Raw genomic sequence first — 22,121 nt, 5'->3', positions numbered from 1 at the left:
GGTTCTGCCCTGGGGAGGCACCCATTGGTTGGATACAGGGTGAGCACCATGAGGGTGGGGGGGGGGTCCCCCCAGGCCAGGCCCTTGGAGCAAGTGTCAGACACAGGAGCTGGCTCAGCACAGAACACGGAATCAGGAAACGTGTAAGTCCATGGCAGCCAGAGGCCAGCCAGTGAAGAAGCTGGCAGGCACAGATGGCAGCAGCAGACAAAATTTATTGAGCTCACTGTGGCCGGCTCCCCTCTTAGCCCGGTCCCCACATTGCTAGTTCTTAGAGTCCCTGTGAGGTGGGAGCTGTCGCTCCACTTTTCGTGAGAAGACAGGCACAGAGGCCATGCCACCAGCCCAAAGTAGGACAGACAGGCGCGGAAACAGGAGGCTGCCCGCCCTCCATCCCCTGCGCAGGAAGTAGGGCCAAGCTCCAAGCCCACTCTGCCCCAGGGCAAGGCTTTAGGCAGGGGAGGGATACAGCCAGGTCAGCACATTAGGAAGTGGGACTGGGGCCAGGTGTGGTGGCTCACGCCTGTAACCCCAGCACTTTGGGAGTCCAAGGCAAGAGGATCACTTGAGGCTAGGAGTTCAAGACCAGCCTGGGCAACATACTAAGACCCTGTCTCTACAAACAACAAAAAAAAGCAGGACTGGATGCAGTGTTGGGAACTGGGGTCCGAAAAGTTCCCAGACTAGAGCCAAGATCACCCAAGACACTCCCTTCTCCGCAGGCCTCAGCCTACCTGAAACAGAACAAGTACCAACAAGCGGAAGAGCTGTACAAAGAAATCCTTCACAAGGAGGACCTACCCGCCCCTCTTGGTGAGCCCCTAGCCCCTGCCTTCCCTCCTGGTGGCTTCTCTGTGTCCCCATCTCAATGTCCCCCATCTTTCCCCCTAGGTGCCCCCAATACAGGCACAGCTGGTGACGCAGAACAGGTGAGGACGGGCTGTGCTTCGGCTCCTGGGGTGGGTGTGGGGACTGCATAGACTTGGGGGACTGAGCAGTATCCCCGGCCCCTCCCCAGACCCTTCGCCGCAGCAGCTCACTCTCCAAGATCCGTGAGTCTATCAGGCGAGGAAGTGAGAAGCTGGTCTCTCGTATCCGAGGCGAGGGGGCGGCGGGGGCAGCCGGGTGAGTGTTGATCAGGTCGGCAAAGAGCCCTGACATCAGCAGAATCCACAGCCCACCCCACCCCCTGTCATGCTCAAGAACCTTCCATGGCTCCCATCTCCCCTGTGATACACACAGATCAAACCCTGTGCTGGAAAGGTCTCTCGTGGAGGGGGGCCACTCCTGGATTCACTCATTTCCTCCCTGCTGCCCCCTTTGCAGAATGAAGAGAGCCATGTCACTCAACACACTGAATGTGGATGCCCCAAGGGCTCCTGGGACTCAGGTGAGGGGGACATCTGGGTCAAAAATGGAGGGGGCCATGTGGGTAGGCGCAGAGATAAGGCAAAGGCAGGGAGGTCGGGCCAGCGTCGGAGTCAGCAGGTGGTGGGTTGGTGTCAGAAGAGACCCAGGACAGGAGCAAAGATGGGTTTTACTTGGGGTAGAGGCGATGGGGGGTGGACAGTTGGCTGCCAGGCTGGACCTGGAGCTGGAAGGTGGATGTAGTAGCACCTGCCCCTCACCTCCCCTCCAACCATCCCCTGTGCCTGTCTCTAGTTTCCCAGCTGGCACCTGGACAAGGCCCCTCGGACCCTCAGTGCCAGTACCCAGGACCTGAGCCCCCACTAACGTCCAGTGAACTGCATTGGCTGCAGCTTCTTGGGAACAGTGTGGGAGGGATCTCCTGGATCCCCCCGCTGCCTCTGGGTACTTGGTGGATAGCTGCCTTCTCCTGCGATTAAAGGCTGTGGATGTGACAGTGAGAAATGTTACCTGAGTTCGTAAGACCTTCCAGCACCACCCCCGCTGCGGCCTCAGAGCTGCTGGGACCCAGGGCCAGGCAAGAATCAGGAGTCACCAGGAACCGTTTATGGCCCCACCTGCCCCGCTCAGAGCTGCTGAGCAATCTGCTCTATCCTCTGCAGCGTCTCCTCTGATTCTAGCTGCTCCAGGCTGAGCAGGGACAGGCCCAGCTGATCCTCCTGCAGAGAACAGAGGAAAGGGGGAGGGCACTGTTGGGCAGGGGCCCAGGCAGCTGCTGCACTTCCCCGACCACCCGCCCCGATGGGCATTAGGGGTCTTCAACCTGACAGCCAGTAGGGACAGGATGTTTGAATTTGGAGATGTCAGTATAATCCAGAGCGGGCCATCCCTGTCAACATAAGATGGGGCTGAGGGAGGAGCCAGCCAGGGAGTCGGAGAAGGACGGGCTTTCCCCAGGCCAGCAGTCTCTCCTGAAAACGCCCAATGCCTCCTCACCCCAACTTCTCTCACCCTGCCTTGCCTGGGCCACCTGCTGGCATCTGTGGCCTCTCGAATCTCCCCCTACCCCCTAGAGCCTGGCACGTAGATGCACGATAAACTTCTCTTTGCTGAGGGCAGGAGGACAGGCAGGCTGAGGTTGGGGAGTGGGGAGAATCCAAGGGGCCTTTCTAGAGGAGGAGCTCAGCAGGGAGGGTGCCGGGAGGGGGATGCAGGCCTCACCCGGTGGAAGGGCTGTGCCATCTGCCGCAGGAAGTACTTGGCCACCTGGACACCCTCATCCACAGTCAGGTTGAGGTTGGCATCTGTGAGGTGCTCCTGGATCCAGCGGGGCAGCTTCCCCCGCTTGTCCCCGCGGGCAAACCGCTGTGGGGAGAAGTGCAGGCCAGGGAGAGAAGGTCAGGACCCGAGTCTCAGGTAGCCTGGGCCACTCTCCACCCTGCGACCCACCCCATCTGGGAAATGAACGGGAAACAGCCTGGTTCTTGGAGCCTGGGATGGGAGCACGGTGCACCCCTGAACCTGCACCTTGTCGGCAAAGACCATGAGGCCATAGTCCGTCTTGCCCCTGATGGCCCGACCCACACACTGGGCCGCGTGGCGCATGGCATCGAAGGTAAGAAAGTCATTCTCACGAATCTGGAACTGGTCCCGCAGGTATTCCAGCCGCGCCTGCAGATACGGAGGATGAGAAGTTGGGGAGGTGGGGGAGCCATCCCTCCCCTGGCCCTAACACTTTGGGACTCCCTGGGAGCCACAGCTACTCACCTTGAGAATGCGGCTCTGTGTGTAGATGTAGGGGACGCCAAACATGATGACGGCCCGCCCGTAGTGGTGCACTGGTGGGCAGAGGAGAGGGGGCGAGGGGGATTACAAATGTGGCTGGTGGGACAGGGACAGCCTCACGCACCCCAGGATGCTGTGTCTGGGGGAGAGAGGGTGTGTTCCCGCTGGGTGCCTAGGGACAGAGGGGAGTGGAGGGCCCCTCTGTGCGCCTAGGCTGTGGGTGGGTGGTCCCCCGCGGGAGCAGACAGCAGAGCGGGCAGGTGTTCCAGAGAGCTCTGGGGAGGAAGAGCCCAGTCCACTCACCAAAGTCGATTCCCTCGGACACTTTGCCCCGGGCCACTGACAGCAGGATGGCCCCGCGGCCGTTCTCGCAGGCCTGAGGTGGGGAGGCCGAGATGAAAGTTGGGTCACTCCTCGGAGCCACCTCCCCCACCCCCTCCACGCTGGCCTCGCATACCCACCTCCTGGTACTTCTCCAGGGCGACACTGGTTTCCGCACCATCCTGGGTCTCAATAAAGAGCAGCTTGTTCCTCTGGATGTTCTCAAGGATCCCCTGGGGATGGACCCAGGGAGGTCAGGGTGGGGGTGGCAGAGGGTGGGTTCAGGGCACGGCCATCCTGGTTACATCCAACTCTTCCGGGGCCTCCCACATCACCATTTCTCTGGGCCTCAGCTGGCTCATGTGAGATGTGGGGAGGGAGGGTGGAATTCTCCAACCTCACTTCTTTGGGGAAACAGTGATCTGGGTGGGGAACCAATCACTGCTGGATAAGTGGGGCAGGCATGTGGCCCAAGGGGGTGGCCAATCAGGGCACCCCAACCCCTGCCAGCGATTGGTGGAGGGGCTGACTGTGAGGCAGGCAGAGCCAATCAGAGGCTGCCCTGAGACTTCCCATATGACACTACAATAGAGACAGTGTGGAGCCAATGCAAGGACAGACACAGACCAGTGGGACAGAATGGGGAGTCCAGAAACACACAGCCACCTGTGCAGTTCCGTGGGGAGAGCTTTTACTGGAGCAAGTGGATTTCCAAATGGAACCAGAAAATGAACCTTGACCCCCTACTTCACACCACATACAAAGATGAATTTGAGGTACCTCATAGACCTAGACGTGAAAGCTAAAACCACAAGCTCCTAGAAGGAAACACAGGAGCCTCTCTTCATGACCTTGGGGTAGGCAAAGGTGTCTTAAGTAGGACACAAAAGGCACCTGGGCTGTGGGGACTGGGTCACCTTTCCCGCCATGTGGAAGCCACCTATTGAAGCACAAGGCCAAGGTCCTGGCTGTGAGGATGAGGTTCCCACCTCCCATGTGTGCCATTCCAATACCTGGAGTAGCCAAGTTCACTCACCTCATCCCAAAGTGCTTTCACCCACTCCTGAGAGCCTGGCCATAGTGTGCTCAGAGGCACAAAGTGCAGAGTGGCCTCCCCCCGCCACCCATGTCCTGCTGGTCATCCAGGGCCTGGCTGTGGTGAGCCCTGTTTCCAGAATGCCCCACGACCTCCTCCACCTGCTTCCCTGAAGGGGCTCCTGCAGACCCTTGAGAGGCTCACCCCGAGTCTCGGTCCAGCCTTAATTCTCTAGAACCTTCCTCTAACCCAGCTAGAGTCACAGCTGCTACCTGGGCCTCCCCACCAGACCATCTGTGCTGGAGGATCACAGGGATGGGGTAACACCAAAGAGCAGCAGAGGAGCAAGGAACCTAGAACGTGGGGGTGACTCCGCCACGGGGTACTCCTCTGAGGGAGGGGCCCACATTGGGGCTTGTATCTGTGTACTCAGCCTGATGTATTGGGGGTGGGGCATGGGGTGTGTGCTGCTTACACCCCATTCCTACATGCTGCACGCACCCTCCTGTCACACAGGAAACCTGTCACCATCAGAGTGTAAGAGGAATGAAGCTGACACAGCGGTGCAGTGCCAGGGGCTGAGAAGAACAGGTGCAGGGAGGGGGTGGCCAGGCGTACCTGCTCATACCAGGAGGCCACGGTGCTCTCCATGTACTGGTAGCTGGTGAAGAAGGCCACGATGCCATCGGGGACCACAGCAGACATCTCCAGCAGGAGGTTCCCATAGTTCCGGATCACAGCTGCAAGGGGCCAGAGATCGGGCCCTCTCCTGGCCAGGTCCTCCTCCCTTCTCTGTCTTAGAACCACTAGGAGTTTCTGGAAACCCCACTGAGGCTGGCTGTCAGGCTGTTCACACACATCCCCCTCCTCCTCCTCCCGGGCGTGTTTGAGGACCCTCCTTGCCACTTCCTGAAGTCGCGCCTGGCTATGTGATTTGCCATGGCCAATGAAATGAGTGCAGAAGGGGCCGGGGCGCTGTGGCTCACGCCTGTAATCCCAGCACTTTGGGAGGCCGAGGCGGGTGGATCATCTGAGGTCAGGAGTTTGAGATCAGCCTGGCCAACATGGCGAAACCCCGTCTACTAAAAATACAAAAATTAGCCTGGTGTGGTGGCAGACACCTGTAATCCCAGCTACTCGGGAGGCTGAGGCACGAGAATCGCTTGAACCCGTAAGGCAGAGATTGCAGTGAGCCGAGATCATGCCACTGCACTCCAGCCTAGGCAACAGAGCAAGACTCTGTCTGAAAAAAAGGCCATGTGTCACTTCCAGGGGAGCACCCTTAGGAACCAGTGTACAATTCACTGTGACCACTGTGATCCCACCTGTCACATCACGCTGCCTCTGACACACCCAGCAGTGGAGGTTCCCAGGTGAGGAGACACAGGGCAGGCCCCTACCAGCTCACAATGGACGTGTACCACGGGCAAGAAGGAAGCTCTGGGCTGAGCAACTGAGGCCAGGGATATTTGTTACAACAGCATGACTCAGCCCATCTGACTGATACACCTCCCCTCTTGGAACCCACAGAAACCAGCCCCACTGGCAGCATACCAATATCCTCCCGGGTCTCAAATTTGGAGCTGATGGCCACCTGGTCATTGCCACGGCCGATGATCTGAAGAGAGCAACAGAGATCACGATAAGTGAGGCAGCAGCAACTGCTCCAGCGTGTGAGTGCTGACCACCTGCTGGTGCTGTTCTAAGCTTTTTTTTTTTTTTTTTTTTTAAAATAGAGACAGGGTGTCACCATGTTGCCCAGGCTGGTCTTGAGCACCTGGCCTCAAGCGACCATCCTGCTTTGGCCTCCCAAAGTGCTGGGATTACAGGCATGAGCCACCACACCCAGTCTGCTCTAAACCTTATTTTATAAACACAATGTCATTGAATGAACCCTCAGCAACCCTGTTATCTGCATTGCACAAATGACCTGGGCTCAGAGAAGGTGAGTTGCCTGCCCAAGGTCACACAGCAAATGGGTGGCAAAGATGGAACTGGACCTGAGTCTGTCCACACTCTCCACCAGCAGCTACACTCTAGCCAGCCCCAGGCCCTGGGCCAGCTGGATCCCGAAGAACACCCCTCACCATGCCAGTGGGCATCCCACCAGCTGGCAACCTCACACAACCACCATGCAGTAGGGGTCATTACAGGTCCACAACCTCTGACAGGCAACTCCAAAAGCCAAAAGCTATGAACACATTTCTTTTTCAAGTTTGGCACAAACTCATTAAGTAGCAAAACCTGCCCTGCCCCGAGTCTCTCCAGAGGCCTGACTTACTCCTCAGTGTGATGCTTCCAAATCTTTTACTGCCAAAATAGGAGTTTAACTCCGGGGAGCCGCCCAGATCCCACTGAGGGCATCACACACCACACAGCATATGCCTTGTCTCTAAAGGCTGGAAAATTCTGAATTCCAAAACAAACGGCCGCATGCAGTGGCTCACGCCTGTAATCCCAGCACTTTGGGAGAACCAGGCGGGCAGATCACTTGAGGTCAGGAGTTTCAGACCAGCCTGGCCAACATGGTGAAACCCCGTCTCTACTAAAATTACAAAAATTAGCTGGGCATCGTGGCACATGCCTGTAATCCCAGCTACTCAGGAGGCTGAAGCAGGAGAATCACCTGAATCCAGGAGGCGGAGGTTGCAGTGAGCTGAGATCCGCGCCACTGCACTCCAGCCTGGGCAACAGAGCAAGACTCCGTCTCCAAACAAAAACAAAAACAAAAACAAAAAACCACATCCAGCCTCCAGACTTCAGATAAGGGACTGAGGGCCCATGCTGACATGTACGTGTTACAGAGACGGAGACGGAGAGGAAGGCTCACTTACCCGGGTCACAGCCAGACCACATACCGGCAAGATGTTAACTAAGATGCTGACTAAACGCCTACCTGTGCCAGGCCCTGGGCGACCTAAGTGTTTTACCCCAGTTCTCTCTCTCAATCCTCTCAACCACCCTGGGAGATTGGGGAGGATACATTCCCATTTCACAGATGAGAAAACTGAGGCTTGAGAGTCGAGCCCCCACAGAAGCAGAATCAAGCCTAAGTCTGTCTGAATCCCGAACCCAGCCTCTTCGCTGTAAAGCTCTCCCCTGCCTGAGCAGTGGGGAAAGCCAAGGAAGGAGGGCGGCCCCTTGCCCCCATCTCCCCTCCCAGCCCCAGCCCTAGCCTCTCCCACTCACCATAGGGCAGAGGCAGACCCGTGCCAGCGTCATGGTGAAGGTTGCCATGGTGACAGGGTGGAAGTCCAGGATCTTGGGGTAGATGTCCAGTGGGGACAGTGTCTGTAGGGGGGACAGTGGGAGGGATCTCAGCAGGACTGGGCAGGGACCAGGAGGCCCATGGAGGGAGGCCAGGGACTAGGAGGGGCCAGGGGAAGGGTCCTCACCCCAGACGTGATGATGACAGACTGGAAACGCTCGAATACGGGTTTGATGGCCAGCGAGGCGTCCATGCAGCTGGAGAGAGATGAGGGCAGTGAGGGCCCGGGGGGCTGGGCCCCCGACCCACAGTGCATTCACACCCTCACCGGGCAGGGTCCCACCTGAAGTGCAGGATGGGGTTGGCAATGGTCGGGGTTCTGTCATCAAAGGGCTCAATGATGATGGTGAAGCCTGCAGAGGGCAGGCAAGGAGGGGTGAGATTCCCCTACTACAGCCACAGCTGCACCCACTCAGTCATTCCCTCTCCCGCTCCCTCGCTTCACCCCAATCTCCACCCCATACTGCCCGGGAGTGAATGCGACCAAACATGAGCTGCTTAAGCCCCAAACCAGGCATCTGAGTTCAAAATACACCCCAACCTGTCCGCTTCTCCACATGGCCCATACCTGTGCAAACTTTCATGAAGGATCCCAAGTAGAGAGCGCCACAGCCCTGCCCACTGCTCACTCTCCCAGCACTGCAGGGGCCACCCAGCACCCACGCCAAAGCCAGGAGCCAGAGCCTCAAGCTTTCTCCCACGGCCTTTTCTTGTTTTTGTTTTTTGAGATGGAGTCTCACTCTGTCGCCCAGGCTAGAGTACAGTGGCACAATCTCAGCGCACTGCAAACTCCGCCTCCTGGGTTCAAGTGATTGATTCTCCTGCCTCAGCCTCTTGAGTAGCTGGGATTACAGATACACCCCCCTACAACACACCCAGCTAATTTCTCTATTTTTAGTAGAGACGGGGGACCTCCAGTGATCTGCCCGCCTCAGGCCCCCAAAGTGCCGGGATTACAAGTATGAGCCGGCTGGGCGCGGTGGCTCACGCTTGTAATCCCAGCACTTTGGGAGGCCGAGGCGGGCGGATCACGAGGTCAGGAGATCGAGACCATGGTGAAACCCCGTCTCTACTAAAAAGACAAAAAATTAGCCGGGCGTGATGGCGGGCGCCTGTAGTCCCAGCTACTCGGAGAGGCTGAGGCAGGAGAATGGCGTGAACCCGGGAGGCGGAGCTTGCAGTGAGCCGAGATTGCGCCACTGCACTCCAGCCTGGGTGACAGAGCAAGACTCCGTCTCAAAAAAAAAAAAAAAAAAAAAAAAAAAAAAAAAAAAAAAAAAAACAAGTATGAGCCACTGCGCCTGGCTTCCCACGACCTTTCTACCTAAGCTATCAGCAAAGCCAGGCAGCTCTGCCTCCAAAACCTACCTGCAATCCGACCACTGCCCTCGACCCCACGCGGGGCCAGCCACCATCACCTCCTGCCTGGACCCATCATCCCCTGCTCGCTTCACGGCAGCCAGAGGGACCCTATGGAAACCTGAGTCTGGCATGTCACCTCCCCACCCCCAGAAGCCTCCCATGGCCCCCTCATGCCTCCAGTGGCCTGGTGCCTGACCTCCAAAAATCAGCAGGCTCAGTCTCCCCGAGCCTTTATACTTGCTGGTCCCATGCGGCCTGGAAAACCTCCCAAGGCGGCTCCATTTGGTCGTCTGAGACTGCTCAAAAGTCAGCCCCGGCTGGGCACGGTGGCTCACGCTTGTAATCCCAGCACTTTGGGTGGCCGAGGCGGGCGGATCACGAGGTCAGGAGATCGAGACCATGGTGAAACCCCGTCTCTACTAAAAATACAAAAAAAATTAGCCGGGCATGGTGGCAGGCGCCTGTAGTCCCAGCTACTCGGAGAGGCTGAGGCAGGAGAATGGCGTGAACCCAGGAGATGGAGCTTGCAGTGAGCCGAGATTGCGCCACTGCACTCCAGCCTGGGTGACAGAGCAAGACTCCGTCTTAAAAAAAAAAAAAAAAAAAAAAAAAAAAAAAAAAAAAGTCAGCCCCTCAGAGAGGCCCTCCCCCACCACCTTTTCTACGCAGACATATTCCAACACAATAACGTATTTTTTTTTCATGATAACTGTCACTTTCTGGAATTATTTCCTTGTTTATTTGGCTGCATCTTTGCTACTGGTTTTCCCGTCTGGAATATAAGTTCTGGGGGATTAGGGATGAGATCATTTTTGGTTCCTGCTGCTTCCACAGTGCTGAGCCTGGCCTGTTTGTTGAAGAAATAAATGAATGAATGAATTTATATATTCAGTTTCACACAGTGAAACAAAATCAAGTCCTCTGTGCTGGGGACACAGTGGTGACCTAGCCAGCCTTGCCCCTGCTTGCATGGGTTCACAGTCCAGTAGGAGACAGACTTGTCCTCAGATAGTGATGACTGAGAGTGAGCAGTGCTGGGACAGAGGTGCCCAGAGGGTCAGGGAGGGCTTCCTGGAGGAGGAGACATCTCTGCTAAGCTGAGAACCTAAGGATGAGGGGGAGGTGGTTGGGGGATGAGGAAGATGAGGAAGGATAATCCAGGTGAAAGAACATGAGGTGTTGGCCGATGGGAAATAGCGGGTAGAGAACGACAAAGGCAGGGATGGAAGATGCGGCAGGACAGAGAAACAGAGGCAGAAGCAGCAGCCAGCATTCCTCGCTACCCAGCCCCAGGGCAGGGGCCCAGATCTCCATCCTCCTGTCAGGCCCTGCCGCAGGACACGAGGCCCGATCTGGTTTCCTGAGTACAGGAGAAACCCCCAGGAGGCAGACTGAGCCCCTGGTCAGCTTCATGCTGAGGATGGCGAGGGAACACTGGCCCATAAAGCCTCCAGAACGATGCCCCTCTCTCGCAACCTGAAAATCTGAACATCAGCCTCTACTCCTCTTGTCCCTGGTCCCAAAACCCAGGCACCATGCTCCCCACATCCCAGCCTCTACCTCCCACATCTCTCTCCAAACCATACCTTTCTGTCTCCCCATGGCCACATCCTGGCCAAGGCCCCTCCCCTCCTGCTCAGGTCCCTGCCTGCCACCCCGTATCCTGCCTCTAGTCCCTGCCAGAAGAACTTTCTCTTTTTTTTTTTTTTTTTTTTTTTTTTTTGAGACCGACTCTCGTTTTTGCCCAGGCTGGAGTGCAGCTGGTGTGATCTCAGCTCACTGCAACCTCTGCCTCCCAGGTTCAAGCAATTCTCCTGTCTCAGCCTCCTGAGTAGTTGGAACTACAGGTGCGCACCACCACGTCCAGCTAATTTTTGTATTTTTAGTAGAGACGGGGTTTCACCACATTGGTCAGGCTGGTCTCGAACTCCTGACCTCAGGTGATCCACCCACCTTGGCCTCCCAAAGTGCTGGGATTACAGACATGAGCCACTACGTCAGGCCTATTTTTTTTTTCTTTTTGAGACAGAGTCTTTGTTCTGTCACCCAGGCTGGAGTGCAGTGGCACGATCTCGGCTCACTGCAAGCTCTGCCTCCTGGGTTCACGCCATTTTCCTGCCTCAGCCTCCTGAGTAGCTGGGACTACAGGCACCCGCCACCACGCCCAGCTAATTTTTTGTATTTTTAGTAGAGATGGGGTTTCACCGTGTTAGCCAGGATGGTCTCAATCTCCTGACCTCGCGATCCGCCTGCCTCAGCCTCCCAAAATACTGGGATTACAGGCGTTAAGCCACCAAGCCCGGCCTTTTTTTTTTTTTTTTGAGACGAAGTCTTGCTCTGTCGCCCAGGCTGGAGTGCAGTGCCACAATCTTGGCTCACTGTAACCTCTGCCTCCTGGGCTCAAGCAATTCTCCTGCCTCAGCCTCTCAAGTAGCTGGGATTACAGGAGCCTGCCACCACGCCTGGCAAATTGTTGTATTTTTAGCAGAGACAAGGTTTTACCATGTTGGTCAGGCTGATCTCAAACTCCTGACCTCAAGTGATCTGCCCACCTCAGCCCCCCAAACTGCTGGGATTATGGGCGTGAGCCACCATGTCCGGCCCCGGCTAATTTTTGTATTTTTAGTAAAGACAGGGTTTCGCCATGTTCACCAGGCCGGTCTCGAACTCCTGACCTCAGGTCATCTGCCTGCCTCACCGTCCCAAAGTGCTGGGATTACAGGCATGAGCCACCACGTCCGGCACCCAGAAGAAATCTTTCCAAAGCACAAATCTGGGCCGGGCGCGGTGGCTCACGCCTGTAATCCCAACACTTTGGAAGGCCGAGGCTGGTGGATCATGAGGTCAGGAGATCGAGACCATCCTGGCCAACATGGTGAAACCCCATCTCTACTAAAAATACAAAAATTAGCTGGGCGTAGTGGCACGCACCTGTAGTCCCAGATACTCGGGAGGCTGAGGCAGGAGAATTGCTTGAACCCAGGAGGCGGAGGCTGCAGTGAGCCAAGATCACACCACTGCACTCCAGCCTGGCAACAGAGCAAGACTCCGTCAAAAAAAAAAAAAAAAAAAAAAAAAAAAAAAAGCACAAATCTGACCTGGCACCTTGCTTGCTAGAACCTGCCATGGCTCCCCAGTGCCCTCAGGAGCACAAAGATCAACTCATTACCGTGCCCTCTAGTGTGAGCTGACCCCATAGAATTTCTCTGGCCTCATCCCTTACCACTGCCCATGCCATCCTTCTCCACTCTGCAGCCCGAGGAAGTCTGTGAAAATATAAATCTGAGCACGAGGCTTACTCAAGAACTATCTATGGCTCCCCACTACCTTCAAAATAGAGCCCACACTTCCAAGCCACACCCCACAAAGCCCTGTGTGTCCAAGTTCCTGCCAACAACCCTCTAGACTCTGCTGGGACCCCGATTCCAGCTGCTAGGAGGCCCAGCAGGGACAGGAAAAGGTGAGCTTACCTTTGGCGTAGGTGCTGACAAGGGTGGCAAAGTTAGCAAGGAGGGTGAGCGGGGAGAAGTCAGCAAGGTCGGTGATCTCCAGAGTGTGCAGCAGGGACCGGAGGCGTTCAGCACAGAATCTGGTGGGGAGGAGCGATGGGGTCAGGGGGGCAGATGGAAACATGAACAAGACCAGCAATCCTGCCTCCGCCATCATGGCGGTCACGTGCCTGTCTCCCCAGATAGTGGGCACTCCTCTGCCATCATGGTCATGTGCCCGTCTCCCCAGACAATGGTCACTCGGTGAGGGTGGGCACTGGGCCTGTTTTGGAACACCCCCACACTGTACACCTGCATGTCACAAACAGCCACTGCCATATAATGGCACAGACAGAGCAATAATCAGACACTCCAGAGTCATGTGGTCACTTGTCACACCTGCTAGCACGACCTCCTAAGTGGGTTTTTTTTCCTTTTTTTTTTTTTTTTCAGATGGAGTCTTGCCCTGTCATCCAGGCTAGACAGCACTGGCGCCATCTCGGCTCACTGCAACCTCCGCCTCCTGGGTTCAAATGATTCTCCTGCCTCAGCCTCACAAGTAGCTGGGATTACAGGTGCCCACAACCACACTCAGCTAATTTTTGTACTTTTAGTAGAGATGGGGTTTCACTATGTTGACCAGGCTGGTCTCGAACTTCTGACCTCGTGATCCACCTGCCTCGGCCTCCCAAAGTGCTGGGATGACAGGTGCGAGCCACTGCACCCGGCCCTAAGTGGGTTCTGATCAAAACAGGAGATGCACAATCACACCCAGAACCCCCCAGTCATGGCATTAATCCTGCATGGCCACATGGTCACCCATTCACACCCAGAACCTCTCCCACTGCCTCTCATGCACCTGTGGGGACACACACAGTGTTGGAACCCCATGGGCTCACAGAGGAATGCAGTCATCACCCACATCCCACAGAGTCCCACGGATACTGCGTCCACACACTCACTCATGTGCAGGGTCACTCGGCCACAACCCCACACAGGCAGGGTTGAGGCTCTCAGCCTCGGGGACAGGTCATGGAGCAGCTAGTTTGAAGCCAGGTGGGCAGTCACACTTGCAAACCTGCCTCCCACACTTCAGCCCTCCCAGCCTGGCTCCTCTAACCCCAGGCTAGGCCTACCCTGGCTGGTCGCTAGCTGGGGATGAGTCTGTCCCCTCCACTGGGCCATGCAGCCTCTACAGCTGTGTCCCCAGCATGGAGCAGACACTTGGGGAATGTGTGTTGAGTGACTGAGATCCCCTCTTTGCCCTCACAAGTCTCCAATCCTGGGGAAGATGGGCAAACCCACACGGAAGGTGGCCTCACCCACAGAGGCAGGGCAGCCAGGGCCTTTGGAGCCCATAGGCCTGGCTTCAAGCCCCAACTACCGGGCACAGTGCTGTGTGGCTCCGGGCAAAAGCTTCCCCTCTGGGAGTCCCAGCGTCCTCATTTGCAGGGTGGGGATGCCGTACTGGGGGTGCAACTGAGGTAAGGAACATAAAGCTCCTCCTTAGTGCTCAAGGCAGGGTAGGTGATTGGCTTCACTGCTCTCTCATTAACCACCATAGAACCCTGTGAAGTAAAGATCCGACTCCTTGGCCATTTTACAAAGGAGGAAACTGCAGTTCAGAGAAGACCCGTGACTTACCCAAAGGAAAAGCCCCCTCGTATCCCTTGGTCATTCTCTGCCTGCCCAGTGCCTCAAAAGACTGACTCCCCCAAAATGCGCCCAGACTGCTCCATGGGGACGCCCCTGCCCTCAGGTTTGGAAGATTAGAGGCATCGGTGGGAAGAGACATGGGCCGGGGCCTCCTCCCCCAGCTCCCAGCCTGCGAGGCCCAGGTTCTGGTTTCTGCTCCCAGCGGGAGACCCTGTCCAGGCCCCCACCAGTTGGTTCTCAACACACTCCCTCCCTGCCGCTGTGACCTGGCTTAGCTCCCAGCTTTCACCTCCCACCCTCCTTGGCTCCTTCCCCAGCCCGCCTCTCTGTAAATGGTGCTCCCACTACTCTCTTTTGGGTGGGGTAGATTCTCCAGTCCAGCCAGGTGTTGCCTGCCAGGCCCCTGCCCAACGCAGGGACCCAGGATCAGCTCCAACCTTGCCCCCGGACCTGCCAGGTTAGAACAGACAGGGTCCCACGTGCCTCGTCCAGCTCACTCACTCCTGACGCTGCAATGGTGACCCGGGGCTACAGGGGTGGAGGACACGGCTCTGCATAACCGGGACCTGCCGAGCCCCCACCCCCCGCGCTGTCTGGGGCCGCACCTGAGGGGCTTGCGCTGGATGCACACGCGCTGGGCCAGGCCGCTCAGGAAGGCAGGCGGGCTCTCCTGCACCACATGCTGCACACGCAGCCGCCACTTCACATACTCCAGCAGCCGCCGCAGGAAGCCCAGGAAATGCTCGGCCGTGCGGATGGAGCCAGGCACCGCCTCTGCGAGGAGACGCTATCAGCGGCCACGGGGAGGTGGGAAAGGGACTAGGGGGCAGCCGGGGGTGGGGGCTCACCCTGCAGCACTTCGTCGGGCAGCACAGGGTTGGCCAGGTGGGCGTCGGTCTCCCGGGCGGCGCTGGCCTCCCGCAGCCCCTCCACCAGACGCCGGTACTCATCCCGCAGGCGCTGCTCGTCTGTCTCTTTGATCCTGCGGGGAGATCAGCTGGGGCTGGGATGGGCTGGCAACCCGGGGACAAGTCAGACAGAGGCCAGGGTCCCAGGGGCAGGGCGGGCACCACCGCCAGCCGTCCCCGGCCCCACCTGAGCACCGTCTTCTGCAGGGTCTCCAGGTTGCCCTGGCACCGGTCAAGGGTCCGGCGGGTGAGGTTGACGCTCATGGAGTCGATGCAGACGTTGTCTGGAGAAGGGGGAGAGAGCCAGCTCAGGCAGGCCTGCAGGGGCCTCACTCAGAGGGGCTGGCGTCCCTTTGGCCCCTGGCGCCCCCCTCACCAATGTTGTGGGCCTCGTCGAAGACCACGACGGCCTTGCGGGCCAGTTCCTTGGACACCAGGTCTGCAATCTTGGGGTCCAGGAGGTAGTGGTAGCTATAAACCACCACATTGGCATGCAGGATCTGTGGGGACGGGGAGCAGGGTTACCAGGGCCCTGCCACCCCAACCCCTACCCCTGGCCACACTGGCCCGTCACTCCCACACAGGCCTGCAGAGGCAGACACAGGCCAGGCAGAAGTATGAGCAGATGGATAGAGACAGACTGACAGACATGGGCACCCACCAACAGGGAGATGCAGACAGGCAGACTCACAGCAAGCAACAGACACGGGCAGACAGGAGACGGGCGGGCAGCCCACACCCTTACACTCGCCCCTCTGCCCACCCTACCAGCCTCCTCACTGAGTATCGAGCAAGGAAGTATGGGCACCAGCCCTGGTGCCGCCCCAGGGCCTTCAGGTCATCCAGGTTGTAGATGCCAGCGGGGAGGGGCACCTCGCGCCCATGGGCATCAAATTCCTGGGACAAGAGTGCCAGGGGTCAGAGAGGCTGCCAGCCTCAGGTGACCCGTCCTGCCTCCCTCCCTCAGTCCTGCCCTCCAGGAACCTCATAGAAGCGGCAGTGGGGCAGGCTGGTGTCATGCTGGTACTGCGCCCGCACATAGGAGGCTGTGAGGCTGTGGCATTTCCCGTCGACGTCTTTCCCAAAGCGCAGGGGTGTCACCTGGGGGTGTGGGGCATCTTAGCACCCAGACAGGGTGGAAACCCAACCACTCTTCAAACCCAGGTCTCCACACCTCCCAGCTGGCTGGGGTTTTAGACAACTTGAACCTCAGTCTGTTGCATTATTCCTTAAGACACGTGGGAACTTAATGCAGGGATACAAGAGTAGTAAAGTTGGGCTGGGCGTGGTGGCTCACACCTGTAATCCCAGCACTTTGTGAGGCCGAGGTGGGGAGATCACGAGGTCAGGAGTTCGAGAACAGCCTGGCCAACATGGTGAAACCCTGTCTCCACTAAAAATACATTAGCCAGGCGTGGTGGCACACACCTGTAATCCCAGTTACTCGGGAGGCTGAGGCAGAAGAATCACTTGTACCCGGGAGGCGGAGGTTGCAGTGAGCAGAGATTGCGCCACAGCACTCCAGCCTGGGCAACAGAGCGAGACTCCATCTCAAAAAAATAAATAAAAATAAAAATACAAAAATGAAGGCCGGGCGCGGTGGCTCAAGCCTGTAATCCCAGCATTTTGGGAGGCCGAGGCGGGCGGATCACGAGGTCAGGAGATCGAGACCATCCTGGCTAACACGGTGAAACCCCATCTCTATTAAAAATACAAAAAATTAGCCGGGCGTGTTGGCGGGCGCCTGTAGTCCTAGCTACTCGGGAGGCTGAGGCAGGAGAATGGCGTGAACCCGGGAGGCGGAGCTTGCAGTGAGCTGAGATCGCGCCACTGCACTCCAGCCTGGGGGACAGAGAAAGACTCCGTCTCAAAAAAAAAAAAAAAAAAAAAAAAAAAAAAAAAATGAGCCAGGTGTGGTGGTGCACACCTGAAATCCCAGCTACTCAGGAGGCTGAGGCAGGAGAATCCCTTGAACCCAGGAGGCAGAGGTTGCAGTGAGCCGAGATCATGCCACTGTACTCCATCCTGGGCCACGGAGACTCCCTCTCAAAACAAGTAGCAAAATTGTTACATTCTTACAAGTTATACATACATATTTTTGGAGACAAGTCCCTCTGCTACTCAGGCTAGAATGCAGTGGCACAATCACGGCTCACTACATCCTTGACGTCCCAGGCTCAAGTGATCCTTCCCCTCCTCAGCCTCCCGAGTAGCTGAGGCCACAGGTGTGTACCACCATGCCCGGTTAATTTTTGTCTTCTTAGTCGAGATGAGGTCTTGCTACGTTGCCCAGGCTGGTCTCAAACTCCTGGTCTCAAGCAATCCTCCCACCTCAGCCTCCCAAAGTGCTGGGATTACAGGCTAAGCCACCGTGCCCAGCCAGCCAAAACTAATATTTTATTTTATTTTTTATTATTTTTTGAAACGGAGTCTTGCTCTGTTGCCCAGGCTGGAGTGCAATGGCACAATCTCGGTTCACACAACCTCCGCCTCCCAGGTTCAAGTGATTCTCCTGTCTCAGCCTCCCGAGTAGCTGGGATTACAGACATGTGCCACCACACCCAGCTAATTTTGTCTTTTTAGTAGAGACAGGATTTCTCCATGTTGATCAAGCTGGTCTCGAACTCCTGATCTCAGGTGATCCACCCGCCTCAGCTTCCCAAAGTGCTGGGATTACAGGCGTGAGCCACCGCACCTGGCCCAAAACTAATATTTTAAAACAATAAGCCTTGAAAAATCTTTAGTATATAGGTTGAGGATAACTACTTCATCCTTGGAAATGCCAAAACACATGGAACCCTGGCAGGGCCTAAGAATCAAAGAAGGTTCCGCACAGTCTGGGACTCCCCTCACCCCTGACCTGCTCTGTACCCTCTAAGGCACCATCACAGCCTAAGGCTATCTTTCTGAAGAACAAATCCTTTTCCTACGCCAAAGGGAAAGCTCCAAGGCAGCCAGCCCTTCCTTCTCCATTTCCCCTTTCATCAGTCACCGAGGCCTGTGCTCTTTGTCATCCACCAGATGTATTATTTCTCATATATTCTTACAAATAATGTGATATAATATATAGTCTGTGGGCCCAGCGTGGGAGTTTGAGACCAGCCTGGCCAACACGATGAAACCCCATCTCTACTAAAAACACAAAAAACTAGCCGGGCGTGGTTGTGGGCACCTGTAATCCCAGCTACTCAGGAAGCTGAGGCAGAAGAATCGCTTGAACCTGGGAGGTGGAGGTTGTGGTGAACCAAGATCACGCCACTGCACTCCAGCCTGGGCAACAGGAGTGAAACTGCATCTCAAAAATAATAATAATAAATAAGGCTGGGCACGATGGCTCATGCCTGTAATCCCAGCACTTTGGGAGGCTGAGGCGGGCGGATCACAAGGTCGGGAGTTAGAGACCAGCCTAACCAACATGGTGAAACACTGTCTCTACTAAAAACACACAAATTAGCCGGGTGTAGTGGGGTGCCTGTAATCCCAGCTACTCAGGAGGCTGAGGCAGGAGAACTGCATGAACCCGGGAGGTGGAGCTTGCAGTGAGTCAAGATCACTCCACTGCACTCCAGCCTGGGTGACAGAGTGAGACTCCGTCTCAAAAAAAAAAAAAAAAAAAAAAAAAAAAAAAAAAAAAAATATATATATATGTATGTGTGTATATATATATATACACACACACATACACACACACATAAAAACATATATACACACACATATATAAGTATGATATATACGCATATATACATTCTGTGAGTTACCACATGTACAGTATTCAGAACAGTGCCTGGCACACAGTGAGTACAATTTTTTTTTTTTTTTTTTTTTTTTTTTTTTTTGAGACGGAGTTTCACTCTTGTTGCCCAGGCTGGAGTGCAGTGGCACGATCTCGGCTCACTGCAACCTCCCACTCAGGGGTTCGAGTGATTCTCCTGTCTCAGCCTCCCAAGTAGCTGGGATTACAGGCATGTGCCCAGCTAATTTTTCTATTTTTTTTCAGTAGAGACGGGGTTTCTCCATATTGGCCAGGCTGGTCTCGAACTCCCGACCTCAGGTGTCCACCTGCCTCGGCCTCCCAAAGTGCTGGGATTATAGGCGTGAGCCACCACGCCCAGCCAAGTACAATGATTTTATAGCATAATTTAATGATAACTACTAATATTGTATTTGTCATATATTATTATGCATATAAATACGACAATTTCCTTTTTTTTTTTTTTTTTAAGACAGTCTCACTCTGTCACCCAGGCTGGAGTGCAGTGGTGTGACCTCTGCCTCCCGGGTACAAGCAATTGGCATTACCAACATTATGGCACCAACATTATGGTGGCACCACCACCCCCGGCTAATTTTTGTATTTTTAGTAGAAATGGGGTTTTGTATTTTTAGTAGAAATGGGGTTTTGCCGTGTTGGCCAGGATGGTCTCAAACTGCCTCAAATGATCTGCCCACCTCAGACTCTCAAAGTGCTGGGACTACAGGCGTAAACCACCACACCTGGCCTATCATGAGAATTTCTAACATTCTTTTAGCTCTTTGTACATGCTAAGGGCATCGGCTGCAACATTTCACCCAATTTTATCATCAGCAACCTTATGAGGCAGGTACATAATTATCCCCATTTTACAGAAAGGGAGACTGCGGCCCAGGTGGCAGAAAATGTCTCTCCATAAATACCCGGCTAGTAAGTTTCAGAGCCAGGAAACCAGGCCTGCCAGAGACTCTAAGAGCTGCCTTTTTAACCTCTCCCAGGCCTGGGTAGAATTCGAAGACTCCCTGGAGGAAGTGTGCTTGCCTGGGCCACGATGAATGAGAATTTGACCACTAAGATAGGAATTCTGTGTGTAGCCACTGCATGCCTTTGCAAGAGATCCGGCCTGGGGATCCAGGACTTGTGGTTGGATGAAAGAGTTTCCTCTACCTTTGGGCTAAGGGCAAGGAGAAGGAACGGGTGCTCACCTCAGGGTGAATACACAAGTTTTTGCGGGAGCTCAGAGCCAGCCCCAGAAATGGCAGCTTCTCGCCCTCCTGCTTCTCATAGAAGTTGAGCAACTTTCGAAGCTCTTCGATCACCTACTCCAAAGTTGGGGGGGCAGGGGGAGCTTGTGTTCATTGGAGGCACAAACCCCTGCCCTGCCAGGTCCCAGCCTCTTCCCCAGCTTCCCAAACACCCCCAAAAGCTGGTGACGGCCACCACCAGGGGGACCAATGGGGCCTAGGAACAGTGGGGCTGGAGCACCAGGATGAGTCCCGGCTCACCTTCTCAATCTCCGGCACAGTTCTTGAGCAGTAGATGAGTTTGGTCACCTCCAGCGGATATGCCTGCAGATAACAAGCAGACTCAGTCCCTGTCCACCCCTTCGTCTGCCTTTACGGGTTCAGCGCATCACTCACCCGCTGGTATGCCATGATCAGGGCCAACAGGGACACTGTCTTCCCAGTGCCTGAGGGCATCTCCAGGACTCCATGACCCTGCATGTTGGGGACCAGAGGGGCAACACACAGGGTCTCAGAACCTTGGGCACACAAACTCTGGGGACTCTCCCCAACCCCCAACGCCACCAACTCAGAACAGCAGGATAACACAGCAGCAGTTAAGATTGGGCAGTGGGTTTGAACCTCACTTCTGCCTCCTCCTTGTTGAGTGGTCTTAGGCAAGTACCTTCACCTTCCCAGACCTCAGTATCCCTATCTCTAAAATGGGCCTAAGGCCAGGCGTGGTGGCTCACACCTGTAATCCCAGCACTTTGGGAGGCCGAGGCAGGTGGATCACCTGAGGTCAGAAGTTCGAGACCAGCTGGGCCAACAAGGTGAAACCCCGTCTCTACTAAAAATACAAAAAATTAGCCAGATGTGGTGGCTTGCACCTGTAATTCAATCTCAAAAATAAATAAATAAAATAAAATGGGCCTAATAATAAAACCTTCCTCATAACACGACTGTGAGGATTAGTGAGAAATTTCAGGTTAAATATTTAGCACAGTAGCTGATATATAGTGAACTTTTCTCCCTTCTTTTTTAAGAGACAGGTCTCACTCTGTTGCCCAGGCTGGAATGCAGTGGCACAATCATGGCTCACTGCAGCCTCCAACTCCTGGCCTCAAGCGATTCTCCTGCCTCAGCCTCCCGAGTAGCTGGGATTACAGGCGCCTGCCACCACACCTGGCTAACTTTTGTATTTTTAGCACAGACGGGGTTTCACCATGTTGGCCAGGCTGGTCTCCAACTCCTGACCTCAAGTGATCCGCCCGCCTCGGCCTCCCAAAGCGCTGGGATTACAGGCGCGAGCCACCGCGCCCAGCCTATTCACCATTATTATTTTAGATAACGGAAGATTATGAGGTCCTGGATTCCCAAGGACCTCGGACTTCTAAAATCCAGACGTCCTGCAATCTGTCTTAGGCCCAGGCGTGGCAGCCCCACCGGTCGGGTGCGCGGGTCGGGCCCGCCGGCCACCCACCTTGGCGTCCAGCGTGCGTTTGAGCTCCCGCATGTAGGAGAACTGCTCGGGGTAGATGTAGTCGTACGGGAAGTAGACCAGGAGCCCGTCCACGTTGAGCCTGGCGGCAGGGGCTGCTGGGTCAGTTCCCGTCCCCTCAGCCCCTCTCCCGCCTCCACACTGCCCGGTTGTCGGGCCCAAAAGGGTGACCTGCCCGGCGCCCCCGGTAACCCTCAGGTCCTCAGGAGCCTCGAGGCCCCCTCAGTGTCTCCTCGCTATCACCGCGGCTCCCTGCGGCTGCCCCCGCCCCACCCCTTCAGCCTCCCCTCGCCCCCCTGGGGACCCAGGCGCGCCCCCCAAAGACCCCATCTTCAAGACTCCCCGCACCCGCTACCGAGCCGCGACCCCCAGCCCCCTGCTCACTTCATGGCGCCGGCCAGACTGTGCAGCGGCGTCGACCCGCCTCCCTCATGAATATCCAGCGAGAGCCCGG

General features: G+C 55.9%; 2 protein-coding genes across 13 annotated transcripts in view; one reads left to right on the top strand and one right to left on the bottom strand.

Moving 5' to 3' along the window:
• Positions 1–1,872, top strand: part of KLC3 (kinesin light chain 3) — an 11,077-nt gene extending 9,205 nt beyond the window's left edge. Inside the window, exons 9-13 of the mRNA XM_055251152.2 lie at positions 723–813; positions 892–929; positions 1,019–1,125; positions 1,327–1,390; positions 1,663–1,872. Of these exons, the coding sequence (XP_055107127.1) occupies positions 723–813; positions 892–929; positions 1,019–1,125; positions 1,327–1,390; positions 1,663–1,734 (372 nt within the window). The 3' untranslated portion in view covers positions 1,735–1,872. The remainder of the gene's footprint in view (positions 1–722; positions 814–891; positions 930–1,018; positions 1,126–1,326; positions 1,391–1,662) is intronic.
• ERCC2 (ERCC excision repair 2, TFIIH core complex helicase subunit) lies at positions 196–22,121 on the bottom strand. 12 transcript variants are annotated; one of them, XM_063620737.1, is made up of 25 exons: positions 22,052–22,121; positions 21,650–21,749; positions 20,584–20,661; positions 20,449–20,511; positions 20,149–20,262; positions 16,177–16,293; positions 15,961–16,089; positions 15,569–15,692; positions 15,380–15,476; positions 15,133–15,266; positions 14,890–15,058; positions 12,611–12,729; positions 8,062–8,131; positions 7,906–7,975; positions 7,700–7,801; positions 6,065–6,128; positions 5,129–5,250; positions 3,615–3,707; positions 3,457–3,529; positions 3,136–3,206; positions 2,896–3,039; positions 2,590–2,733; positions 2,192–2,257; positions 1,986–2,087; positions 196–1,850 (listed from the first exon to the last, which is right to left on the bottom strand). In XM_063620737.1, exons 1-24 carry the CDS (start codon positions 22,054–22,056, stop codon positions 1,995–1,997), a joined length of 2,361 nt encoding a protein of 786 aa, XP_063476807.1. In that variant the 5' UTR covers positions 22,057–22,121; the 3' UTR covers positions 196–1,850; positions 1,986–1,994. The 12 variants fall into 12 exon arrangements, with proteins under 12 accessions (XP_063476807.1, XP_063476809.1, XP_063476806.1 ...); XM_063620739.1 differs by having other exon boundaries at positions 15,973–16,089; XM_063620736.1 differs by having other exon boundaries at positions 196–2,087.

This window comes from Symphalangus syndactylus, chromosome 17 (assembly GCF_028878055.3).
Source record: "Symphalangus syndactylus isolate Jambi chromosome 17, NHGRI_mSymSyn1-v2.1_pri, whole genome shotgun sequence".
NCBI classification, from domain to species: Eukaryota; Metazoa; Chordata; class Mammalia; order Primates; family Hylobatidae; genus Symphalangus; species Symphalangus syndactylus.
This window is presented reverse-complemented; position numbering and strand designations above follow the sequence as displayed.